The 22,092-nt window shown below is 42.3% G+C and overlaps 1 protein-coding gene, 1 long non-coding RNA gene and 1 pseudogene across 3 annotated transcripts in view; all 3 read left to right on the forward strand.

The window, feature by feature from the left end:
- Positions 1-17,240, forward strand: part of LOC140066002 (uncharacterized) — an 80,583-nt gene extending 63,343 nt beyond the window's left edge. Inside the window, 2 exon segments of the mRNA XM_072113568.1 lie at positions 8,204-8,318; positions 13,788-17,240. Coding sequence (XP_071969669.1) covers positions 8,204-8,318; positions 13,788-15,280 — 1,608 coding nt within the window. The 3' untranslated portion in view covers positions 15,281-17,240.
- Positions 6,077-7,915, forward strand: LOC140065441 (uncharacterized). 2 transcript variants are annotated; one of them, XR_011847904.1, is made up of 3 exons: positions 6,077-6,120; positions 7,556-7,681; positions 7,808-7,915. It is a non-coding gene; the product is annotated as an uncharacterized lncRNA (long non-coding RNA). The 2 variants fall into 2 exon arrangements; XR_011847905.1 differs by lacking the exon at positions 6,077-6,120 and adding an exon at positions 6,156-6,232.
- Positions 17,241-19,711: 2,471 nt separating the features above from the next.
- Positions 19,712-21,406, forward strand: LOC140066003 (uncharacterized; annotated as a pseudogene).
- The last annotated feature ends 686 nt before the right edge of the window (positions 21,407-22,092 follow it).

The following is a 22,092-nucleotide window of genomic DNA, read 5'->3' on the forward strand; positions in this document are numbered from 1 at the left end:
AGAGGAAATCTCCTGAGGGCCTCTTGTTAAAAAAAAATAAGTTTTTTTCAGCAATTGGCCTAATGAATCATTACCAGAATATTGTCAAGCAGCGTAACACCTTCTAGTTTTTGTTTCTTCCATGGTCCAGTGTGGTGGCATCATCCCGAAAAGTGAGCTGGAAATTGGTTGTATAAAGTCCAGGAGGAGGAGTTTAACGCTTGAAGTCAAGGTGGGGAGCACTGATCATCTCCTCCTCTGTGATTGACATCATTTATTGGACTTTAGGAGAACTGGTTTGTGAGGTGCAGGACCATCAATTACATTGCAGGAGGGTTTCTAAGGAAGAGAGAGCTTGATCAGTGTTAAACTCTCCGCCTCCTTGACTTTATACAACCAATTTACATCCCATTTCAAAGTAGATTTTCTGAACGATGCCACCACACTGGGCCATGGAAAAAACAATAACTAGAAGGTGTTCGGCTGCTTGAAAACATACTGGTAATGGTTTATTAGGTCAATTTCTGCTGACAGGTTCCCTTTAATGAATTATTTCATATTCAAAACTAATCACTGCAGATCAGTTACCAATAACCTACCTTCCTGTAAAAGCGCTGTATGTACTTAACACCCTCACTGGTATCTGCACTGTTCTCTGTGATATCAGAGACGCTATTCCTGTCAGCAGCAGTGCCTTTTCCCTTATAACTGTGGATCACTCTGTCTCTTTGTAGTATCTCCTGCTCTCTCCTATCTCTTTGTAGTCTCCTGCACTCGCCTGTCTTTTTGTAGAGAGTCCCCTGAACTCGCCTGTCTCCTTGTAGAGAGTCTCCTGCACTCGCCTGTCTCTTTGTAGAGAGTCTCCTGCACTCGCCTGTCTCTTTTTAGAGAGTCTCCTGCACTCGCCTGTCTCTTTGTAGTGTCTCCTGCTCTGTCCTGTCTCTTTGTAGTGTCTCCTGCTCTGTCCTGTCTCTTTGTAGTCTCCTGCACACGCCTGTCTCTTTGTAGAGACTCTCCTGCACTCGCCTGTCTCTTTGTAGAGAGTCTCCTGCTCTCTCCTATCTCTTTGTAGAGTCTCCTGCTCTCTCCTATCTCTTTGTAGAGTATCCTGCACTCACCTATCTCTTTGTAGAGAGTCTCCTGCTCTGTCCTGTCTCTTTGTAGTGTCTCCTGTCTCTTTGTAGTGTTTTTTGCTCTGTCCTGTCTCTTTGTAGAGTCTCCTGCTCTCGCCTGTCTCTTTGTAGAGTATCCTGCTCTCTCTGTAGTCTCCTGCACTCACCTTTCTCTTTGTAGAGTCTCCTGCACTCGCCTATCTCTTTGTAGAGAGTGTCCTGTCTCTTCCTCCTCTCCTGTAGATGGATGTCTCTTCTCTCTCATCGTCTTCTCTGACTTTTACCTCAGGAACATCCCGAGTCTCTCACCTCACAGAATTACCTCAGAGCATCTTCTCTCTTCCCGCCTCCTTCTGATTCGTCAGCTTCATCCAGGGGGCGGCGTTATGTGCCTGACAAGGTTCACAGCTCCCATCAGCTAAGCTTGGTTGCTCAGAGGAACATAGGATAGTGAGAAGAGAAGACGTGAGAGAGATAGCAAACAGCTCAACAGCGCCACCTACTGTGTGACACAGAGACAGCCAGTGATATATACAGCATAGGAGTAGTAGTACTGTGCCCATATATACAGGATAGGAGTAGTAGTACTATGCCCATATATACAGGATAGGAGTAGTAGTACTGTGCTGTGCCCATATATACAGGATAGGAGTAGTAGTGCTGTGCTGTGTCCATACATAAAGGATAGGAGTAGTAGTACTGTGCTGTGCCCCTATATACAGGATAGGAGTAGTAGTACTGTGCTGTGCCCCTATATACAGGATAGGAGTAGTAGTACTGTGCTGTGCCCCTATATACAGGATAGGAGTAGTAGTACTGTGCTGTGCCCATATATACAGGATAGGAGTAGTAGTACTGTGCTGTGCCCCTATATACAGGATAGGAGTAGTAGTACTGTGCTGTGCCCATATATACAGGATAGGAGTAGTAGTACTGTGCTGTGCCCCTATATACAGGATAGGAGTAGTAGTACTGTGCTGCGTCCATATATACAGGATAGTAGTAGTAGTACTGTGCTGTGCCCATATATACAGGATAGGAGTAGTAGTACTGTGCTGTGCCCATATATACAGGATAGGAGTAGTAGTACTGTGCTGTGCCCATATATACAGGATAGGAGTAGTAGTACTGTGCTGTGCCCCTATATACAGGATATGAGTAGTAGTACTGTGTTGTGCCCCTGTATACAGGATAGGAGTAGTAGTACTGTTCTGTGTCCATATATACAGAATAGGAGTAGTAGTACTGTGCTGTGCCCACATACAGGATAGGAGTAGTAGTACTGTGCTGTGCCCCTATATACAGGATAGGAGTAGTAGTACTGTGCTGTGCCCCTATATACAGGATAGGAGTAGTAGTACTGTGCTGTGCCCCTATATACAGGATAGGAGTAGTAGTACTGTGCTGTGCCCATATATACAGGATAGGAGTAGTAGTACTGTGCTGTGCCCCTATATACAGGATAGGAGTAGTAGTACTGTGCTGTGCCCATATATACAGGATAGGAGTAGTAGTACTGTGCTGTGCCCCTATATACAGGATAGGAGTAGTAGTACTGTGCTGCGTCCATATATACAGGATAGTAGTAGTAGTACTGTGCTGTGCCCATATATACAGGATAGGAGTAGTAGTACTGTGCTGTGCCCCTATATACAGGATAGGAGTAGTAGTACTGTGCTGTGCCCCTATATACAGGATAGGAGTAGTAGTACTGTGCTGTGCCCATATATACAGGATAGGAGTAGTAGTACTGTGCTGTGCCCCTATATACAGGATAGGAGTAGTAGTACTATGCTGCGTCCATATATACAGGATAGTAGTAGTAGTACTGTGCTGTGCCCATATATACAGGATAGGAGTAGTAGTACTGTGCTGTGCCCATATATACAGGATAGGAGTAGTAGTACTGTGCTGTGCCCATATATACAGGATAGGAGTAGTAGTACTGTGCTGTGCCCCTATATACAGGATATGAGTAGTAGTACTGTGTTGTGCCCCTGTATACAGGATAGGAGTAGTAGTACTGTTCTGTGTCCATATATACAGAATAGGAGTAGTAGTACTGTGCTGTGCCCACATACAGGATAGGAATAGTAGTACTGTGCTGTACCCATACATACAGGATAGGAGTAGTAGTACTGTGCTGTGTCCATATATACAGGATAGGAGTAGTAGTACTGTGCTGTGCCCATAGATTTTAAATCGCCCTTACTGCAGGTGCAAGGTGACATTTCGAATTAACCCTTTATAGCCAAGAAATGTCTCCCTGGTACCGGGATCAGAGCACACGCTAAGACACACTAGTCTCTTAGAAATTGCAGAATCACAATCTTTATTAACACGCAGCCGCACATGTAAAACACTTTCATAGGAGCGTGAAAAAATGATAAAATACTGCAATGCTATTGGCCACATCGAATATTTCGCCATAAATTCACTTTCCCAAAACATGTACATGAACTTTACATATCAGGGCACATTTACTTACCCGGCCCGTCGCGATCCCCGTCGTGCGTTGTCCAACGAGGATTCAGAGCTGCCCCGATTCACTAAGATCGTGCATCCAATTTCCTGCATGTGTCGCTTCTGTGCTGAGGTCCGCCGGAGTTCACCTTCTTCTTTCCGGTGCATGTGAGTGCTGATCTTGCGACACAATTTGCTTTTTAAATTCCGCGGTTTGTCCGAATCAGTCGGGTTGTCCGACGTCCACACCCCTCGATTTATGTCACATGCAAGCCGGCGCCGATACGCCACAATCCAATCGTGTGCGCCAAAAACCCGGGGCAATTCAGGGCAAAATGGTAAAAAGTCTGGAAACCTGACGAGAATGCGGCGTCCGGACCCTTAGTAAATGTGCCCCATTATTTCTCACACAAAGCACTGTCTCCAGAGAAACAATGTTTTTGCTAAAAGTCCTGAGAAGAAGACTCGGTGAGGCCAAAACATAAAGAATGCTGGAACAAACATATAGGACAAGAGTGAAGGACAGACTTGCCTCTCAGCAGATTTAGACAAAATTATGTTTGAATCATGAGATGAATAGACATTTTACAATATGGCTGACAGTGGTCAACAGCACCCCCAGCGAAGACTAAAATGGCATCTGTAGAGGAATATCTCACAGGTTAAATATATTTATATGAGCATTATACACAGGCAGCCATGACACATGCACATTCATACTGTACAGTATAGAAATAGCTGTGTGACCTAAGCGTTACACACATGAGAAATACATTATAAACACACACAGCTCCGCTATACACACATTATACACACACAGCTCCGATATATACACATTATACACACACAGCCCTGCTATACACACATTATACACACACAGCTCCGCTATACACACATTATACACACACAGCTCTGCTATACACACATTATATACACACACAGCTCTGCTATACACACATTATACACACACAGCTCCGCTATACACACATTATACACACACACAGCTCCGCTATACACACATTATACACACACAGCTCCGCTATACACACATTATACACACACAGCTCCGCTATACACACATTATACACACACAGCTCCGCTATACACACATTATACACACACAGCTCCGCTATACACACATTATACACACACAGCTCCGCTATACACACATTATACACACACAGCTCCGCTATACACACATTATACACACACAGCTCCGCTATACACACATTATACACACACAGCTCCGCTATACACACATTATACACACACAGCTCCGCTATACACACATTATACACACACAGCTCCGCTATACACACATTATATACACACAGCTCCACTATACACACATTATACACACACACAGCTCTGCTATATACACATTATACACACACAGCTCTGCTATACACACATTATACACACACAGCTCCGCTATACACACATTATACACACACACAGATTTGCTATATACACATTATACACACACAGCTCTGCTATATACACATTATACACACACAGCTCTGCTATATACACATTATACACACACAGCTCTGCTATATACACATTATACACACACAGCTCTGCTATACACACATTAAACACACACACAGCTCTGCTATACACACATTAAACACACACACAGCTCTGCTATACACACATTAAACACACAAACAGCTCCGCTATACACACATTATACACACACACTGCTCCGCTATACACACATTATACACACACAGCTCCGCTATACAAACATTATACACACACACAGCTCCGCTATACACGCATTATACACACACAGCTCCGCTATACACACATTATACACACACAGCTCCGCTATACACATATTATACACACACAGCTCCGCTATACACACATTATACACACACAGCTCCGCTATACACACATTATACACACACAGCTCCGCTATACACACATTATATACACACAGCTCTGCTATACACACATTATACACACACAGCTCCGCTAAACACACATTAAACACACACATAGCTCCGCTATACACACATTAAACACACACATAGCTCCGCTATACACATATTATACACACACAGCTCCGCTATACACATATTATACACACACAGCTCCGCTATACACACATTATACACACACACAGCTCCGGTATACACACATTATACACACACAGCTCCGCTATACACACACACAGCTCTGCTATACACACATTATACACACACACACAGCTCTGCTATACACACATTATACACACACACAGCTCTGCTATACACACATTATACACACACAGCTCCGCTATACACACATTATACACACACACAGCTCTGCTATACACACATTATACACACACAGCTCCGCTATACACACACAGCACTGCTATACACACATTATACACACACACAGCACTGCTATACACTCAGCTCTGCTGCAGACTCTCTGTACGTTGAACCCTCTGAGCAGAGAATCCTGTCAGACCTGGTCATGTGACCCCTTGACTCCTCCCACACATGGGGCTGGTCACATGACTATGACATCATCACAGGTCCTGTATGTGGAGGCGGCTGTGCAGGAGGAGGTGAGGGGTTGTGGCTCTTATATCAGAAATTAAATGTATACAGGCAGGGGTTGCGATGGGGCCTTTAGGCCGAATTCACACAAACGTATGGGGGACATATATATATACGGGTGTAAGTTTGCAGCTGTCCATACGTCCACCATAGACGGCAATAGCTGCACGGAGCGATGTGGTGCCAGACACTGGGAACATGTCCTATCTTTCCCCATGTGCTCGGGCGTGTATCTTTATGGTCACACCTTCTCCCTAGCACGCCGGATACTAAAGGGGATGGGGGGGGGGGTGTATGCTCTATGTGTGTAATGTGTGTGCTGTACGTGGCCATGTGGATAATGTGTGTGCTGTACGTGGCCATGTGGATAATGTGTGTGCTGTACGTGGCCATGTGGATAATGTGTGTGCTGTACGTGGCCATGTGGATAATGTGTGTTTGCACGTGTGACCGCAGCCTTAAACACAATGCAAGCACAGCGTGTGACCACACCCTCAAAAAGGCTTGGCCCAATCGTTTATGTGTTCCCACTGAAACACATGCTATCAGCAATAAGCATTTGTGGAAACACTTGTGCGATTTGGCTTAGCCCATCCCTGTTGTGTTTGACTTGTATTTACACGTTTCATACCGCAATGCAGGAGCTGAAGAGAGTTGCACAATGCATCGAAACCTCAAAGCTTGTGCGATAATTTCATACTGTTGACTTGTGCTGTTGTATAGACTCCTAGTATCTGCCTGCAGGGAGGACCTCAGAGGAGACATTGGGCAGGGAATCCTTTGTATAGATGTGTCGGGTCGGGGAACCACATCATTAGGAAATCCCATTATCTGTCCAAATATGGGGTTTCTACATCTCTGAGGGCTTCCCCTGACACAAGGTCTCTAAAATTATTTCATGATATTAATTTAAATAACTTTTTGCCCAGATGGGCCACTCTCTACCTGCCATAGAGATACAGGACAGCGAATCCATCCACTGGACAATGGACTTACTGGCTGTCAGGGAGAGGATGTGATCGCACTAGAGCTTCCATATAGTTACACTGTGACACAAGCTCCAGACTCTGGTATATCGAGATGAATTTAATACAGTTAAATTGATTTAATAAAAATGTATAAGATACAAAATAAATTATACATTTTATATTAACATTTCCAGGAAAACCTTCACCGTGATCGTTACTGACTGCAGGAGTCTCATTGGAAGCACATATGTGATTGGGCTGAGCCCCCAGACATTTGCATTACATTTCTAAACACAATGTAATCGCCCCATGTGACCGCACCCTAAACATTCAACCCAGATTTTTTTTTTCTTGGAAGTATCGTGTAACTTCTCCTGGTATCGCACTCAAGATTCTGGTATCGGTGCAACCCTTGTCCATAACCAAGGTTGTCTTCAGTTTCTGATAGAATTTGTCTCATCTTATTTCCATTCAGGTTTCTACATTATAGGATCTTTTACTAATCTCAATTGGCCCCTCAAGGATGGAAAATGAGAAGGACACGAGGGTGGAGAGAATATTCCAGCTCACCCTAGAGATTCTCTTCTATATTACTGGAGAGGTGAGAGATTGGGATGAGGTCACATTACATCATTATCTATGGGAATAACAGATGATAGGACTGGAGAGGTGAGAGATTCTGGAAATGTATGGAGGGAGATTTATCAATGTGTCTCTCCATAACCAGGATTACACAGTTGTGAAGAAGACCTCTAGTGGGCGCTGTCAGGCCCCTGTGTATGAAGGACGGGGGAGAACTCTGAGCCCAATCCCAGCTCCTCCACCTCACCCCCTGATACATGATGACATCAATGAGCAGAAGATCCTAGAAGTCACCCACAAGATGATGGAGCTGCTGACTGGAGAGGTGACACTGCTAGGAATGCTGGGACATTATACAGTAACGCTATGAAGGGATCTGGGTGATGACGGGATCATTGTGTGTGTCAGGTTCCTATAAGGTGTCAGGATGTGGCTGTCTATTTCTCCATGGAGGAGTGGGAGTATTTAGAAGGACACAAAGATGTGTACAAGGACGTCATGATGGAGGACCACCAGCCCCTCACATCAGCAGGTAATAGACAGGACTAAATCCACACGTCCTTTCATTATCTGTATGGAAAGAAGGAATTCAGTCTCTGTGTCTCCTGCAGGAATACTGATCCCCGGGGCCGTGATGGAAGAGACGGAGCTGCTAGGTCAGTATGAACATATACTAGATCTACTAAAAGCACAAGAGTATCACCTTCTAAATGTAAACTCTTAGCACCCAGTGCAGTGGTATGGGGCAGTGATGGCGAAACCTTTTAGAGACCAAATTATCAAAGTGCAAACCAAAGTCCATGTAATTATCGCAAAGTGCCAACACGACTATTTAGCCTAATATTACCAACATTACCACTCTATAAGGTACATATAATACTGCTGCATGATGACCATTACCAGTACAACAAGATAAATATCATCATACTGATAATAAACAGAGCACCATAGAAAGACCAACATCACCAATAATATCACTAGGCAGGAGCAAATACAGTGAGAAATATCGCCGCCCTACAGTGAGGAATTTTCTGCTGTATAATTATTACCTCCATATTCTGATTAATGTTACATCCTTACATTGACAGTAGTTCTGAGCAGGGGTGAGGGCTATGATGCTTTAGCTGCTCAAATATTGTCAATAGCAGGGGCAATATGAAGGATTGGGGAATCCAATTTTGCAGGGAGTGTAGGGTACAGTGTGTATTGTAGGGTGGAACCAGGCAGGTGAATTTTGGATCACCCCATATGACAGCCATCTTTGGCCACACATATACACTTCCCTTGGACCGGATCTCTGGGCACCTGTGCCATGCTGTCAGTGAGGGCAATGTAGTGCACCCCGGTGTCACTGGCAGCATCGCACAGCGACAAGAGATCCGGGCCAAGGGCAGTATATATGTGGCCATGGACAGCTGTCATTCTTCCTGCCCCCCCTCTCTCCTACTAAGTGACTAAAATTATAACTTATCTGTACTCAGCTGCTCCTGCCCTCCTCCCTCCTACTGAGTGACTGCACCTATAACTTATCTGTACTTACCTGCAGCTGTGGCCATTCTGCCTCACTCTCCTTGCGTTCCTGGGCTGCAGGGGAGGAGGGGCGGGCACTGACCTGCTGCTGTCTCTCTAAGGCAGCACTAGTGAGCACAGAGCAGATGCAGGCTAAAGAGAAATAGATCACTGGAGCTTCGGCGAGTGGCAACATTACCTAACTGGCCAAAGCCTCACTGATCAATAAACAGAAGGCAGGGGAGATGTTGCGTTTGCCCACAGAGAGATCCTGGGAGCCCGAGGACAACATCCTGGACCGTGCTCTACTTCATAGAGGAGGTCGAAGGGGGGTACAGTCACTGGTGCCCCCCCCCCCCCCCCCCCCGTGTACCTTCATGTGTCCCCGGAGAGAACTCTCCTCTCCTGGCTCCAGTGGCGGTCTCTGGGGCTCCCGCGGTCTGGCGTGCGCAACCCCGTCTCTGGGGCTTGCAAAAATTTAAAGGGCCAGTGCGCTAATAATTGCTGCTGGCTTGCCACATTCCCAGATAAATTCCCAGCTGCTTCCTGTGTCCCCTGCCAGATCATTGTGCTTTTTTGCCCAAGAGAAAGCTTTGTTGCATGCCCTTTGCGATTATCCGAATTTCCCGTTGTGACCTTAATTCTATTCCGTGCTGCCTGTCCTGACCTACCGCTATGCCCCCGACTCTGATCCTGTGCTGCCTGTCTCACCCTCCAGCCTGTCCCGACCACGAGTTTGCCTGACGATTCTGTACTACGCCTTGGCTGCCACCGCGGACAAAGTCACATCTCTGGAACGACTTGGTGGTACCACGCCACAGCAAGTCCAACCCGCTTTGCGGCGGGCTCTGGTGAAAACCACTTAGACTCTAGACCTAGGTGTCGGCTTACGTCATTATCCACGGTGGTCCAGAGGATCCACTAACTCCGATCCTATCGCATACTTTTCAGCGTAGCAATTATTTAGGGGGTAATTGCACCTCATCATGCATATATGACACTTGGTGAGGCGTTAATGCGACCTCTGGATCCCGACTCGTCCTCCAACTCTGTTTCTGCTCTGTATTCATTGGTAGCTGACCCGGCTTGTATTCTGAACCTGTGCTGGCTGCCACGACCCTCTGCTTGTCTACGTTTCTGCTTGTTCGCTGCCTGCCTCGACTTGGACTGACTTTTACTACCTGCTCTGCCTGACCCCTTGGTACCACATACCGGTGTCTCTGTGCCAGCTGCTATCTACACTGAAACCACCACAATTGGCCTTGCGATCTCTCTGCAGAAAAGTCCATATCCTTGTGTAGGGGTAAATGGGTAAATACCAGAGAGGTCCAGGGATAACACCCAAAGTCAAAGTCAAACCAGTTAGATAGCACAGTGGGTTCACAACCCATTGCTTGTAACAAGAACTATTGCGGAGGACCCCCCCCCCTCCCCAAATGAACCGCCAAAATGTTGAGCGAAGGTTTGAGAAGAAAAGAACTTGGAAGACGGATTGGGAGAGTCTGGTACGGATACAGGGATCGAGGCAGTATGTCCAGTTTGTGAACATTCATTCGACCAAACCAAGACAGGTGGTGGCTCTTATATTGTGTCAGGTCTGTAAGGGGCTTGTAATTTAATGGGTAAAGAAGTGACCGGTCTACCAGAATATGGATACCTAGATAGCTGATAGGGGAGTCCCGACAATTAAAGGGGAACTGGGGGGATAAGTGGCGAGCTTCTGTTCAAGGGAGAAAAACATTTAATACCTCGCACTTTGAGAGCTTGACCAAGTTTCCTGACTCCTCCAGGACAGCTGGGAGCTCACTTGAAGACCATGAACACTGTGGTTGTTTTTCGGAAGGGCCGCAGCCAGGTGTTCCATGGCCAGTATGTATAGGAGGGGGACAGAGGACAGCCTTTACAGGTGCCAATTTTAATAGGGAAGGGATCTGACATAATGCCATTCATTTGGACCTGTGCCTTAGGACCTAAATAAAGTGTCCTCAAAAATCAGGGACCGTTCCTGATCTGTGACAGAGAGGTCCAGAGGAACCCCCAGTGCACACTGTCAAAGACCTTCCTTGCGTCTATTGACAGTAAACACAGCTGCTGCTTGGTTAATTTAGGCCGACACACATGCAACAAAGTTTGTGTCCAGAGCCTCCCTCCCCTGCATGAAGCCCACCTTGTCATTGTGGGTAATAGAGGGAAGCAACCCCAACCAGTTAGCCATTAACATAGAGAGCAATTTAATATCAACGTTAATGACAGAGATAAGGTGATCCTTCTCAGGTTTAGGGATAACTATGACTTGTAAGGACTGGTGCAGAAGGGGAGCAGATACAAAGATGGAGTTGAACATGTTTGTTAACAGAGGGGCTAGCTCGGCATTAAGGCCCTTATAGAAATGAGGGGTGAAAGCATCCAGGCTCAGAGATTTGAGTGCTGTAGTAGATTTAATAGCCTCCAACACTTCTGGTTCGGTAAAATCGGACCCTCGTTTGACATACTAGGGAGAGCTGCGTCCTGGACTTATGCCTCTATTTTGTCCCGTGCTCTACCTGAGGTAGATTATGACAAGGGTCCTTAGAGGTTGTATTATTCAAAGTAATACGTCTGAAAAGTAATGTGTATTGCATGTGGGTCACAAGTCATCTGGTCTAATTGGTGGGGTATATAAGTAGCAGTCAAGTGAGGGTGAAAGGTATCTAGCAATAGGTCGACCTCATCTGGTGCAAAAGCTCTTACAGCTCCTCACGAGTGTTTAACAGCTTGTTCAGAACTTCCAAAGACCCATCATGATCCTGGTCTAGATTTTAGACAAAAGATTCATGGTCTCGGTTGACCTCTCCTGCTTCAAACGAGCTCCGTGCGTGGTGAACTTTAATTGGAGAATACCCTTCAGGGTCTCCTATTGTATAGGACGAGATGGCTGAGTCCTGAGTGTATAGTAATAACCTCAGCAATCTTCCGCCGGAGATTTGTCAGGCAAAGTTCTTGAGAAGATTGTTAGTAAGGCGCCAATGCCAAGTAAATAAGCAAGGGCAGGGACATCTAGAGTGAGAGAGATCAGTTAGTGAGCTGACCACAGGGAGCGAGCTATAGAAGACTCTGGTCTTCAAGTAAGAGCATGATGACTTATAAAAAACATATCTAACCGGCTGTACGAATGGTGGGTAGGGGAGTAGTAGGTATAGTCTCGAGACTAAGTGAGTGAAAGACCCTCCAGACATCACTCAGTTGAGAGTCCCAAACGGATTTCTGAAATTTCCACATTATAGTGGTTAAGGATCAAACATTGCCGTTAAGAGCTGTGTTGAGCCGAGTGGGGACAAGGTGTACCACAAACAGTCCAGCTGCTCGCGTAGCCCTTTGAGGGAGCGAGATGTCTAAGAAGGACAGGGCCAGAGCTCGCCACAAGAGTTGTTGCAAGTTAATGACAGGTTGGCTTGAACAAGTGATCTTCTGATTGCTTGTTCAAGCTGATATAGAGCTTACACAGTGCAATACAGATGTCTCGTATAATACACTGAGCATACTGCACATTCTCGTTGGATTACAGCCGGGTCCTACATGGAGGCAGGGGCGACACCTAGAGCAGATAGCACAGAGTTCGGGGCTGCTGTATGTTGCCGGCTCTGATCGTGACCTGGCATATAATCAAGTACCTTAGTGCCATGCTATATTGGTGCACATCAGTAGGGGGTTAAAATGTTCATCATAAAGCGACAAATGTCACAATACAAAAATGGGTCTGGGCCTTAAAGGGGTTGTCCACTTTCAGCAAATAATTGGTGTTGTTCGTGTAAGGAAAAGTTTTACAATTTTTTAATATACTTTATGTATCAATTCCATGCGGTCTTCTAGATCTCCGCTTGCTGTCCTGCTATAGATAGCTTCTATGTTTACTTCCAGTGGATATAAATCTGTCCATGATGGACACTCAGGTGTGTGAGCTGTTATCATATAGCCCTTATTACTTTCTCCAATAATGCCTAATACGTCTGTGTGACATCACATGACCATGGACAGATTTCTATCCATTGGAAGTAAACACAGAAGCGTTCTATAGCAGGACAGCAAGCAGAGATTTAGAAAACCGTAAGGAATTGATACAGAAAGTATATTGGAAAATTGTATAACTTTTCCTTACACAAACAATATAAATTATTTTTCAAAGTGGAAGACCCCTTTAGGTCAAAAATGGCTGCGTCTTAAAGGGTTAAAGTACTCAGTAAGAGTTTATCAAACATTTCTATTTGCATTTTTAATTTTATGCCAAGATTTGTAACTTTTTCTTAGTCTGTGTCACTGATGCCACTTTCCCAAAAATTGGAAAAGTTCAAGAGAACCCCAGGTGCTTTATTATAGAACTATCCAGAAAGTGGTTTAAATTTTAGATCATATCTATAACATCTCCTGGGTTCTGTTTGTTACAACAGAGGAAACACCTTCTATGTGAGGCTGGTAATGGATAAAGCAGATTACTCGGCCCTTTGCCCAACACAATCTTACTGAGCACTGATCGTTCTAAAAAGTAGCTCGAATCAGGAAGGATTGGAAGATCTTCAGCAACCTAGAAAGGGAATCTATAAAATATCAGAATATTATAAAATGTTATGTTTTCTTGGCAGATGACTGCAGCAGGAGCTCAGAGGGACGTCTGATATCTTCTGATTTTAAAGTGGAAGAATTTGAAGTCACAGGAGATACATATGAAGAGAGAGATCCATCCTCAGCACTACACAGCAATGGTCCTCCACCTGTTTCTTTGTTATTTGACCAATCTTTTTCATCATCACAGACTGGGAAACCAGATTTAATCCACAAATCAGATATTGGACAACAATTAATTCACACAGAAGAGAAGCCATTTTCATGTTCAAAATGTGGGAAATATTTTAGCCGAAAATCAGATCTAGTTGCACATCAGAAAAGTCACACTAAGGAGAAGCCATTTACATGTTCAGAATGTGGGAAATGTTTTGTCCGAAAATATGATCTTCTTAACCATCAGAGAATTCACACTGGGGAGAAACCATTTTCATGTTCAGAATGTGGGAAATGTTTTGTAAGAAAATATGATCTTCTTAACCATCAGAGAATTCACACTGGGGAGAAGCCATTTTCATGTTCAGAATGTGGGAAATGTTTTAGCCAAAAAAAACAACTTGTTGCACATCAGACAATTCACACTGGGAAGAAGCCATTTACATGTTCAGAATGTGGGAAATGTTTTATCCGAAAATCATGTCTTATTGCACATCAGATAATTCACACTGGGGAGAAGCCATTTTCATGTTCAGAATGTGGGAAATGTTTTGTAAGAAAATATGATCTTGTTAACCATCAGAGAATTCACACTGGGGAGAAGCCATTTTCATGTTCAGAATGTGGGAAATGTTTTAGCCTAAAACAAGATCTTCTTAAACATCAGAGAATTCACACTGGGGAGAAGCCATTTTCATGTTCAGAATGTGGGAAATGTTTCATCCACAAAAAAACTCTTGTTAGACATCAGAGAAGTCACACTGGAGAGAAGCCATTTTCATGTTCAGAATGTGGGAAATGTTTTACTGAGAAATCAAATCTTGTTACACATCAGAGATTTCACACTGGCGAGAAGCTATTGTCATGTTTAGTATGTGGGGGAAAATACACTGATAATTCAACTCTTGTTAAACATCAGAGAATTCACACAGGGGAGAAACCATTTACATGTTTAGAATGTGGGAAATCTTTTAGCCATAAATCATGTCTTGTCAATCATCAAAGAATTCACACTGGGGAGAAGCCATTTGCATGTTCAGAATGTGGGAAATGTTTTAATGAGAAATCAAATCTTGTTAAACATCGGAGATTTCACACTGGGGTGAAGCCGTTTTCATGTTCAGAGTGTGGGAAATGTTTTACCCAAAAATCAGATCTTGTTAAACATCAGAGAATTCACTCTGGGGAGAAGCCATTTTCATGTTCAGAATGTGGGAAATGTTTTATCAAAAAATCAGATCTTGTTAACCATCAGAGAATTCACACTGGGGAGAAGCCATTTTCATGTTCAGAATGTGGGAAATGTTTTATCAAAAAATCAGATCTTGTTAAACATCAGAGAATTCACACCGGCTAGTTGCTATTCTCATGTTTAGTATGTGGGGTAAAATTCACACAGGGAAGAAACAATTTACATGTTCTGAATGTGGGAAAACTAGCATATGCTGCTGCAGTTATACATTGCAGTTAGGGCAGGAGACGGCAGGGAAAAATAAAGAATTAGGTTTGTTTAAAAATGTTTTCCATTTTCTCTCTGTTTGCTATGGTTGTTTTACTTGCCTACCGTCCATCTATTCCACCAGTATAAACTCCCCACATCAATGCCTCACTTGTTCACTCAGAGGGAACTGGGAAATCCTGGGGGAACGTCTTCAATACGATCTCGAGACGAATCCAGGCGATATGGAATATAGTTAGGTAAAAAGCTAATATATGTATTCTGCTCATCTTGTTATAAGACGGTATAGGCTTTGAGTATAAATGGTATGCTGCTGGCCGTCGGCTCCGTCCTCAGAGCAGATAGGCAGATCCTGCTGCCATTGCTCAGGGAGATATCGTGTATAAGCACGCTGGAAGATGATCGGAGACTAGAAAATGAAGGCGCTGCATCCGCTTTAGCTAATTCTTAAAACAATGTATTTTTTATTTGTATCATGCTATGCGTTTGACCTCGAACCAAGATCTTCATCAGGCATAAAAACATACATAACTATATGATAAAACATGCACACTTATATATACAAACAAATGGAAATGACCTCAAATGATTGACTGGAAGAAGTGGAATTACATCGATTGATTGACAGGTCAATTCACCAATCAATTGTCTGCGTACTTGTGCAAAAAGCATATGAGGGTATATTTAAAAATGTATAAAAAGGTACTTCTATGTTTAAAAGGACTGTATATTATTTGAACTAAAATAGGAGAAACAACCTAGTGAAGTATTGCTGTAAACCTGTCTTAGCAAGTGTGTTCCATGTGTGATCCCTAGGTGGATTCTATGATTTCGTAAAGACCGTCTGGGTATAGGCTTCTCAAACAGTATATCCAAAATGATTCACGTTAGTTCAGAACCTCATTTCTATTGTGTGTCTCTTCTGGGATCTGTTCTATTATTTTCAGTTTGATATGATTAAATGATTTCTTGTGTTTCATTGTCAGGTGTCTGGAAAGACTTTGGTTTAAAAAAACATTTTTGGTTTTAAACCTGTGACTGTTGAAACTTAATCTCAATGATTGCTCTGTCCTGCCTACGTATTGTAACCCGCAACTGCAGGTAACCAGATAGACAATGAAAGATGAACTGCATGATGTATTCTGTTTGCTCTTAAATTTTTCCCCTGTGCTGTTTGATACAAATGTATCTGGTTCATGTTTAACAATTAGTTGGCAGCACAGGCAAGTTTTTAAATCGCACATAAAAGTGCCTGGTTTTTCTGAGTGTATTTTCTGAGGTTTTGTTTTCTCCTTTTTCTCTCGGAGTCTACTCGGTGCCACGATATTTCTAATTGATCTGGCTTTTCTAAACGTAATTTGTGGATACTTCGGTATATCGTTTTTGATAATGGGATCCTCTTGTAATAAGTACCAGTATTTTGTTAAGGTTTCCCTTATGGCTTTATTTCCTTTGTCAAAGTTGGTTAAAAAATTCCACTCATATTTCTGATTTGTTGTAGCTTGATTCTTTTTTAGATTTGTTGGTTTTTGTTATTTTGTTTCAGATTTCGTGAGAAAGCGTTTTTAACTTCATTTTTCGGATATCCTTTCTCCAAAAAATTTTTTGTAATAATTTTAGACTGTGTTTTATAATCTGAATCCTTGCTACAATTTTTTCTTATTCGAGAGAATTGGCTAAATGGTATGTTCTCTAGCCATTTACGGTAATGCGCACTTTCATAATTCAAGTATCCGTAATACTGTTAGCCTTCAATTTCTGTATTGTACAGCCAACATAAATCATAGAACAGCACATGCATGATAATGTACACTACATATTGCGTATCACAGTTAATAAACGTTTTTATTTTCCTGTTTGTTTTGTCATCAATCTTAAATTCTAACGTTCTGTTGATTGCATATACACATACGTTGCATCTGCTGCCTCCACATTTATAGAAACCTGTTATGGACATCCAGCTCTCACTATTAACTTTTGTACTAAATGTGCTGGGTGATAAGATGTTACCCAGAGTTTTACCACGTTCTGCCACACTCCTTCATCACCTCACAGAGTACGGTATCCTGATTCATAACAGGGATATATTTGCAAATAATATTTTTTATTTTATTAAATTGTGTACTATATGGGGTGCTGAATGTGGGAACACGGGTTGTCGTTCGATTAGAAGTGGGGGTATCCTTTCTTTTTAGCAATTCCTTCCTATTCACTCTCGAGGCTTTCTCTCTTGCATTTTTTAATAAAGAAGGAGAATATCCCCTCCTCCTTAATTTGTTCTCAATGACCATGGATTGTGCATGGAATTCCGTATCATTGCAAATACGTTTGGCTCGTAGGAATTCTCCATAAGGAATCGCATGCACAGTATGTGAAGGATGACAACTAGATGCCGATAGAATGGAATTGCCTGCTAGAGGCTTGGAAAACTTGGTGGTAGTGACAGATTCACACTCCGGTAGAGCCCTCAAGTTGATATCTAGAAAATGTATGTTGGTAGATGGTTGTTCCGATGTAAATTTCAAGTTAATGTCATTAACATTAATATATGAAACAAAATCTAGAAATTTATCAGCATCACCCCGCCATACCATCAATATGTCGTCCACATATCTACCGTAAAAAATAATATTTTGCAAAAAAGGATTGTGAGACGAAAAATGGTTCTTTCTTCCCACCATGCCACAAATAATATGGCCAATGACGGGGAGAATTTTGAGCCCATCGGGCGATTCCATATGGAGAATTCCTATGGCACATTGTAATGTATGAGGAGTAAAATCCCCATATACTGCCATACTGTAGTATGGCAGTATATGATAGGATCGTACAGACACCCTAGGGTTAAAGTACCCTAGGCAGTCTGAAAAATAGTAAAAATAAAAACAAAAAAAATTATAATAAAGAAACCTAAAAATTCAAATCACCCCCCTTTCCCTAGAACTGATATAAATATAAACAGTAAAAATCATAAACACATTAGGTATCAGTGCGTCCAAAAATGCCTGATCTATCAAAATATAATAACGGTTTTTCACTCCGTTTAACCCCGTAACGGAAAATCGCACCCAAAGTCAAAAATGGCACTTTTTTGCCATTTAAATTTTTTTTTTAAATTCTATAAAAAGTGATCAAAAGGTCGTACAGTCCTAAAAATTATAACATTGTAAACGTCATCAAAATCTGCAAAAAACGGCACCACCCACAGCTCCATACACCAAAGTATGAAAAAGTTATTAGCGCCAGAAGATGGCAAAACCCCCCCAAAAATTTTGTACAGGAGGTTTTAATTTTTTTAAATGTATGAAAACATTATAAAACCTATACAAATTTGGTATCCCGGTAATTTTACCGACCCAAAGAATAAAGTAGACATGTCATTTGAGGCGCACAGTGAAATCAGTAAAATCCAAGCACACAAGAATACGGCACAAATGCGTTTTTTTACCAATTTCACTGCATTTGGCATGGAATATTAATTACCACCATTTTGAAGTGCAATTTGTTACGCAGAAAATAAGCCGTCACACAGCTCTGTACATGGAAAAATTAAAAAGTTACAGATTTTTGAATGTGGGGAGTGAAAAATGAAAAACGAAAAAGGGCTGCGGCGGGAAGGGGTTAAATTCCAGGTACCCTCACGGAATGAATTCTAAAAATGATTTAGCTTATATCTATTGAAAATGTATAATATGAGTATGCTGTCTTTTTATGTTTTACTTTGTTTCTGTATCTGGAAAGATATATCGAGCATAGATTGGACTGTGTGTGTTAAACCAGGAAATGACGTGGGAATGTTTGATTGTTCAGGTGTTCAATATGGTTTAAAGTGCTGTTTTAAACTTGGTGATATTATACCATGATTAAGGCTCCGTAGCGAGCTGAAACGCGTAGGTCTTTGCCACTGTAACCTACACCTTCTATGCACATGATACGCGCGTTTTTTTAATGGATACCGAATAAAGCTATTTTTTGGATTTTACCCACAAGTGCTCCGGCTTTCTTCATTTTCTCTTTGGATCTGCTCTGCATGCCAGACACCGTTGCAGCACGGGATTGAAAAACCCTGATATACAGACCAGCCTAGGGAACGTGAGTGCACCTCTCCTTTTCTCTTTACGTTTATTTATATCACTTCTAGGGTAAGGGAGGGATTTGAATTTTTTAAATTTTATTTTTACTATTTTTCAGACCCCTTAGGGTACTTTAACCCTAGGTTGTCTGATTGATCCTACCATATACTGCCATACTGTATAGGGATTTTGTATATCATCTATTGCAATGTGCAAATCACACAGTGCAATAGAACAGTGCCACAGTGCCTAAAACATGACAGCCTCGGGTCTCGTCATTGCAACAGATGGCAGCTCCCTGATGACCTTACGAGAAGTGATGATCCGAGCCAAGATGGCGCCGCCGGCTCTTCAATGCCACCAGCTGCTTTGTAATATGCAGCAAAAACTTACAGGCTATGGAGTGGGCTCAGCCTGTGAGCCGTCTCCAATCACCCGCAGCCGACGTGTGACATACAACTACATCACGCGTCAGTAAGGGGTTACGTGAAAAATTTTAATTTTCATGTACATTTTGTATCTTATTACAGTTGCAAAGATACATGGTGGGTGTGTTTATTAAGTTACATTTATATACTTAGTAGTTCTTTCTGATTTGTGTATATATTGTGTATTTTTTTACATATTTGTTGATTACTAGATATTGCATGGTTTTTGTTATAACATAATATCTTCAGATTTCAAAGTGAAAGGTTGTGGTCTAGCACAAGATACATCTGACAAGTTTGACAAGATTGCAGATTTACCCTCATCGGATCCTATTATACAGGTTCCATCTTCTTCATCACAGACCAGGAATCGAAATAAAAGTCGCAGAAGGGTTGGATATCAAAGTATTCACACAAAGGAGAAGCCATTTTAATGCTAAGAATGTGGAAAATGCTTTGCAGATAAATCGCATCTTGTTAAACATGAGAGAACTCACACAGGGGCAAAACCATTTTCATGCTCTAAATGTGGGAAATGTCATAGCCTTAAATCAGTCCTTGACAGACATCAAAAAATTCACACATTTCCATGCGCTATATGTGGCAAATGTTTTAACCTAAAATCTGTCCTTGACAGACATAAAAAAAATTCACACCGGGGAGAAGCCATTTCTACGCTTACAATGTGGCAAATCGTTTAACCAAAAAGCAAATCTGGTTAAACATGAAAAAATTCACTCTGGGGTAAAAAGGTTTTCATGCGAAAAATGTGGGTAATGTTTTATAGAGAAATCGAAGCTTCTTAAACGTGAGAGAAATCACACTGGAAATAAGCCATTTTCTTGTTCAGAATGTGGTAAACAGTATAATGATAAATCCGCTCTAGTTATACACGAGAGAACTCACACAGGGGAGAAGCCATTCTCTTGCCCAGAATGTGGGAAATGTTTTAACCAGAAATCAGATCTTTTTAAACATCAGAGAAGTCACACAGGAGAGAAACCGTTTTCTTGTTCAGAATGTGAGAAATGTTTTAAACATAATTCAGCACTTTCTTTGCATTTGAAAATTCACACAGGGGAGGAGCCATTTTCATGTTCAGAATGTGGGAAATTTTTTAACTACAAATCAAATCTTGTTAAGCACCTGAAAATTCACACCGGGGAGAAGCCATTTACATGTAATGAATGTGAAAAAATTTTCATTCAGAAATCAGATTTTATTATACACCAGAGAATTCACACTGGGGAGAAACCATATACATGTTCAGAATGTGGGAAATGTTTTAATCAGAGATCAGGTCTCGGTATACATCAGAGAAGTCACACAGGGGAGAAACCATTTTCATGTTCGGTATGTGGGAAATGTTTTAACCAGAATTCATCTCTTCATAAACATCAGACAATTCATACAGGGGAGAAGCCATTTTCATGCTCTGAATGCTGTAAACGTTTTAACCGCAGACCAGATCTTATTAAACATTACAAAACTCATATAAAGTAAAACCATCTTAAAAGGAACCTGTCACCTCGTTTTCATTAAAGACGGGTTGTAGAAGCCCATTACAACTGCAGTGCACATCCGCGTTTCTGCTTTCTCTAAGCATTTGCATTACAAAATAATTGTGTTATAACTTACCTTGCATCCTGACAGAATCATCTGTGTAGTCCCAGGGGTTGGGCTTTGGTTTGGATGCATTTCAAAAAACTACATGTGACTTGTCGGTGCTGCAGACTGCTTTGCTCTCAGCCCCCACCTTTTTTAAATACATATACATCTTAAGGACATCTACCACCAGGATGAAATATGGTATGCAAATGAGCCTGTGGGGCTCCATTAACACCCTCAGACTCATTTGCATACAGTCCCTGATCCTGGTGGTAGATGCCCTTTAAAGAGGTTGGTCACTATTTAACATAAGTTATCATTATGTGCCTTTACTGCCTTAATAATCCCTGAATGTTCATCGTGTGATTCAGCATTCCTACTACTTACTTTTGTCTTCTCTGTAGACTCTCTATGGAGCACTAATAAATAGGAGGGGCCTGCAGCAGGGGATTATGAATCATCCTGCCCTCCCTCTCCCTTTGTCCGTCAGTGAGACTGTGAGAGAAAGAGGCAGAAGTTGTGTATATATGCAGAGGGCAGCATGGTGAGATCAAGGAGAGGCTGAAGTTCTCAGAAGAGGCAAAGACATGTCTAATAGAAC

The sequence above is a fragment of the Engystomops pustulosus genome, chromosome 6 (genome assembly GCF_040894005.1).
Source record: "Engystomops pustulosus chromosome 6, aEngPut4.maternal, whole genome shotgun sequence".
Lineage (NCBI taxonomy): Eukaryota > Metazoa > Chordata > Amphibia > Anura > Leptodactylidae > Engystomops > Engystomops pustulosus.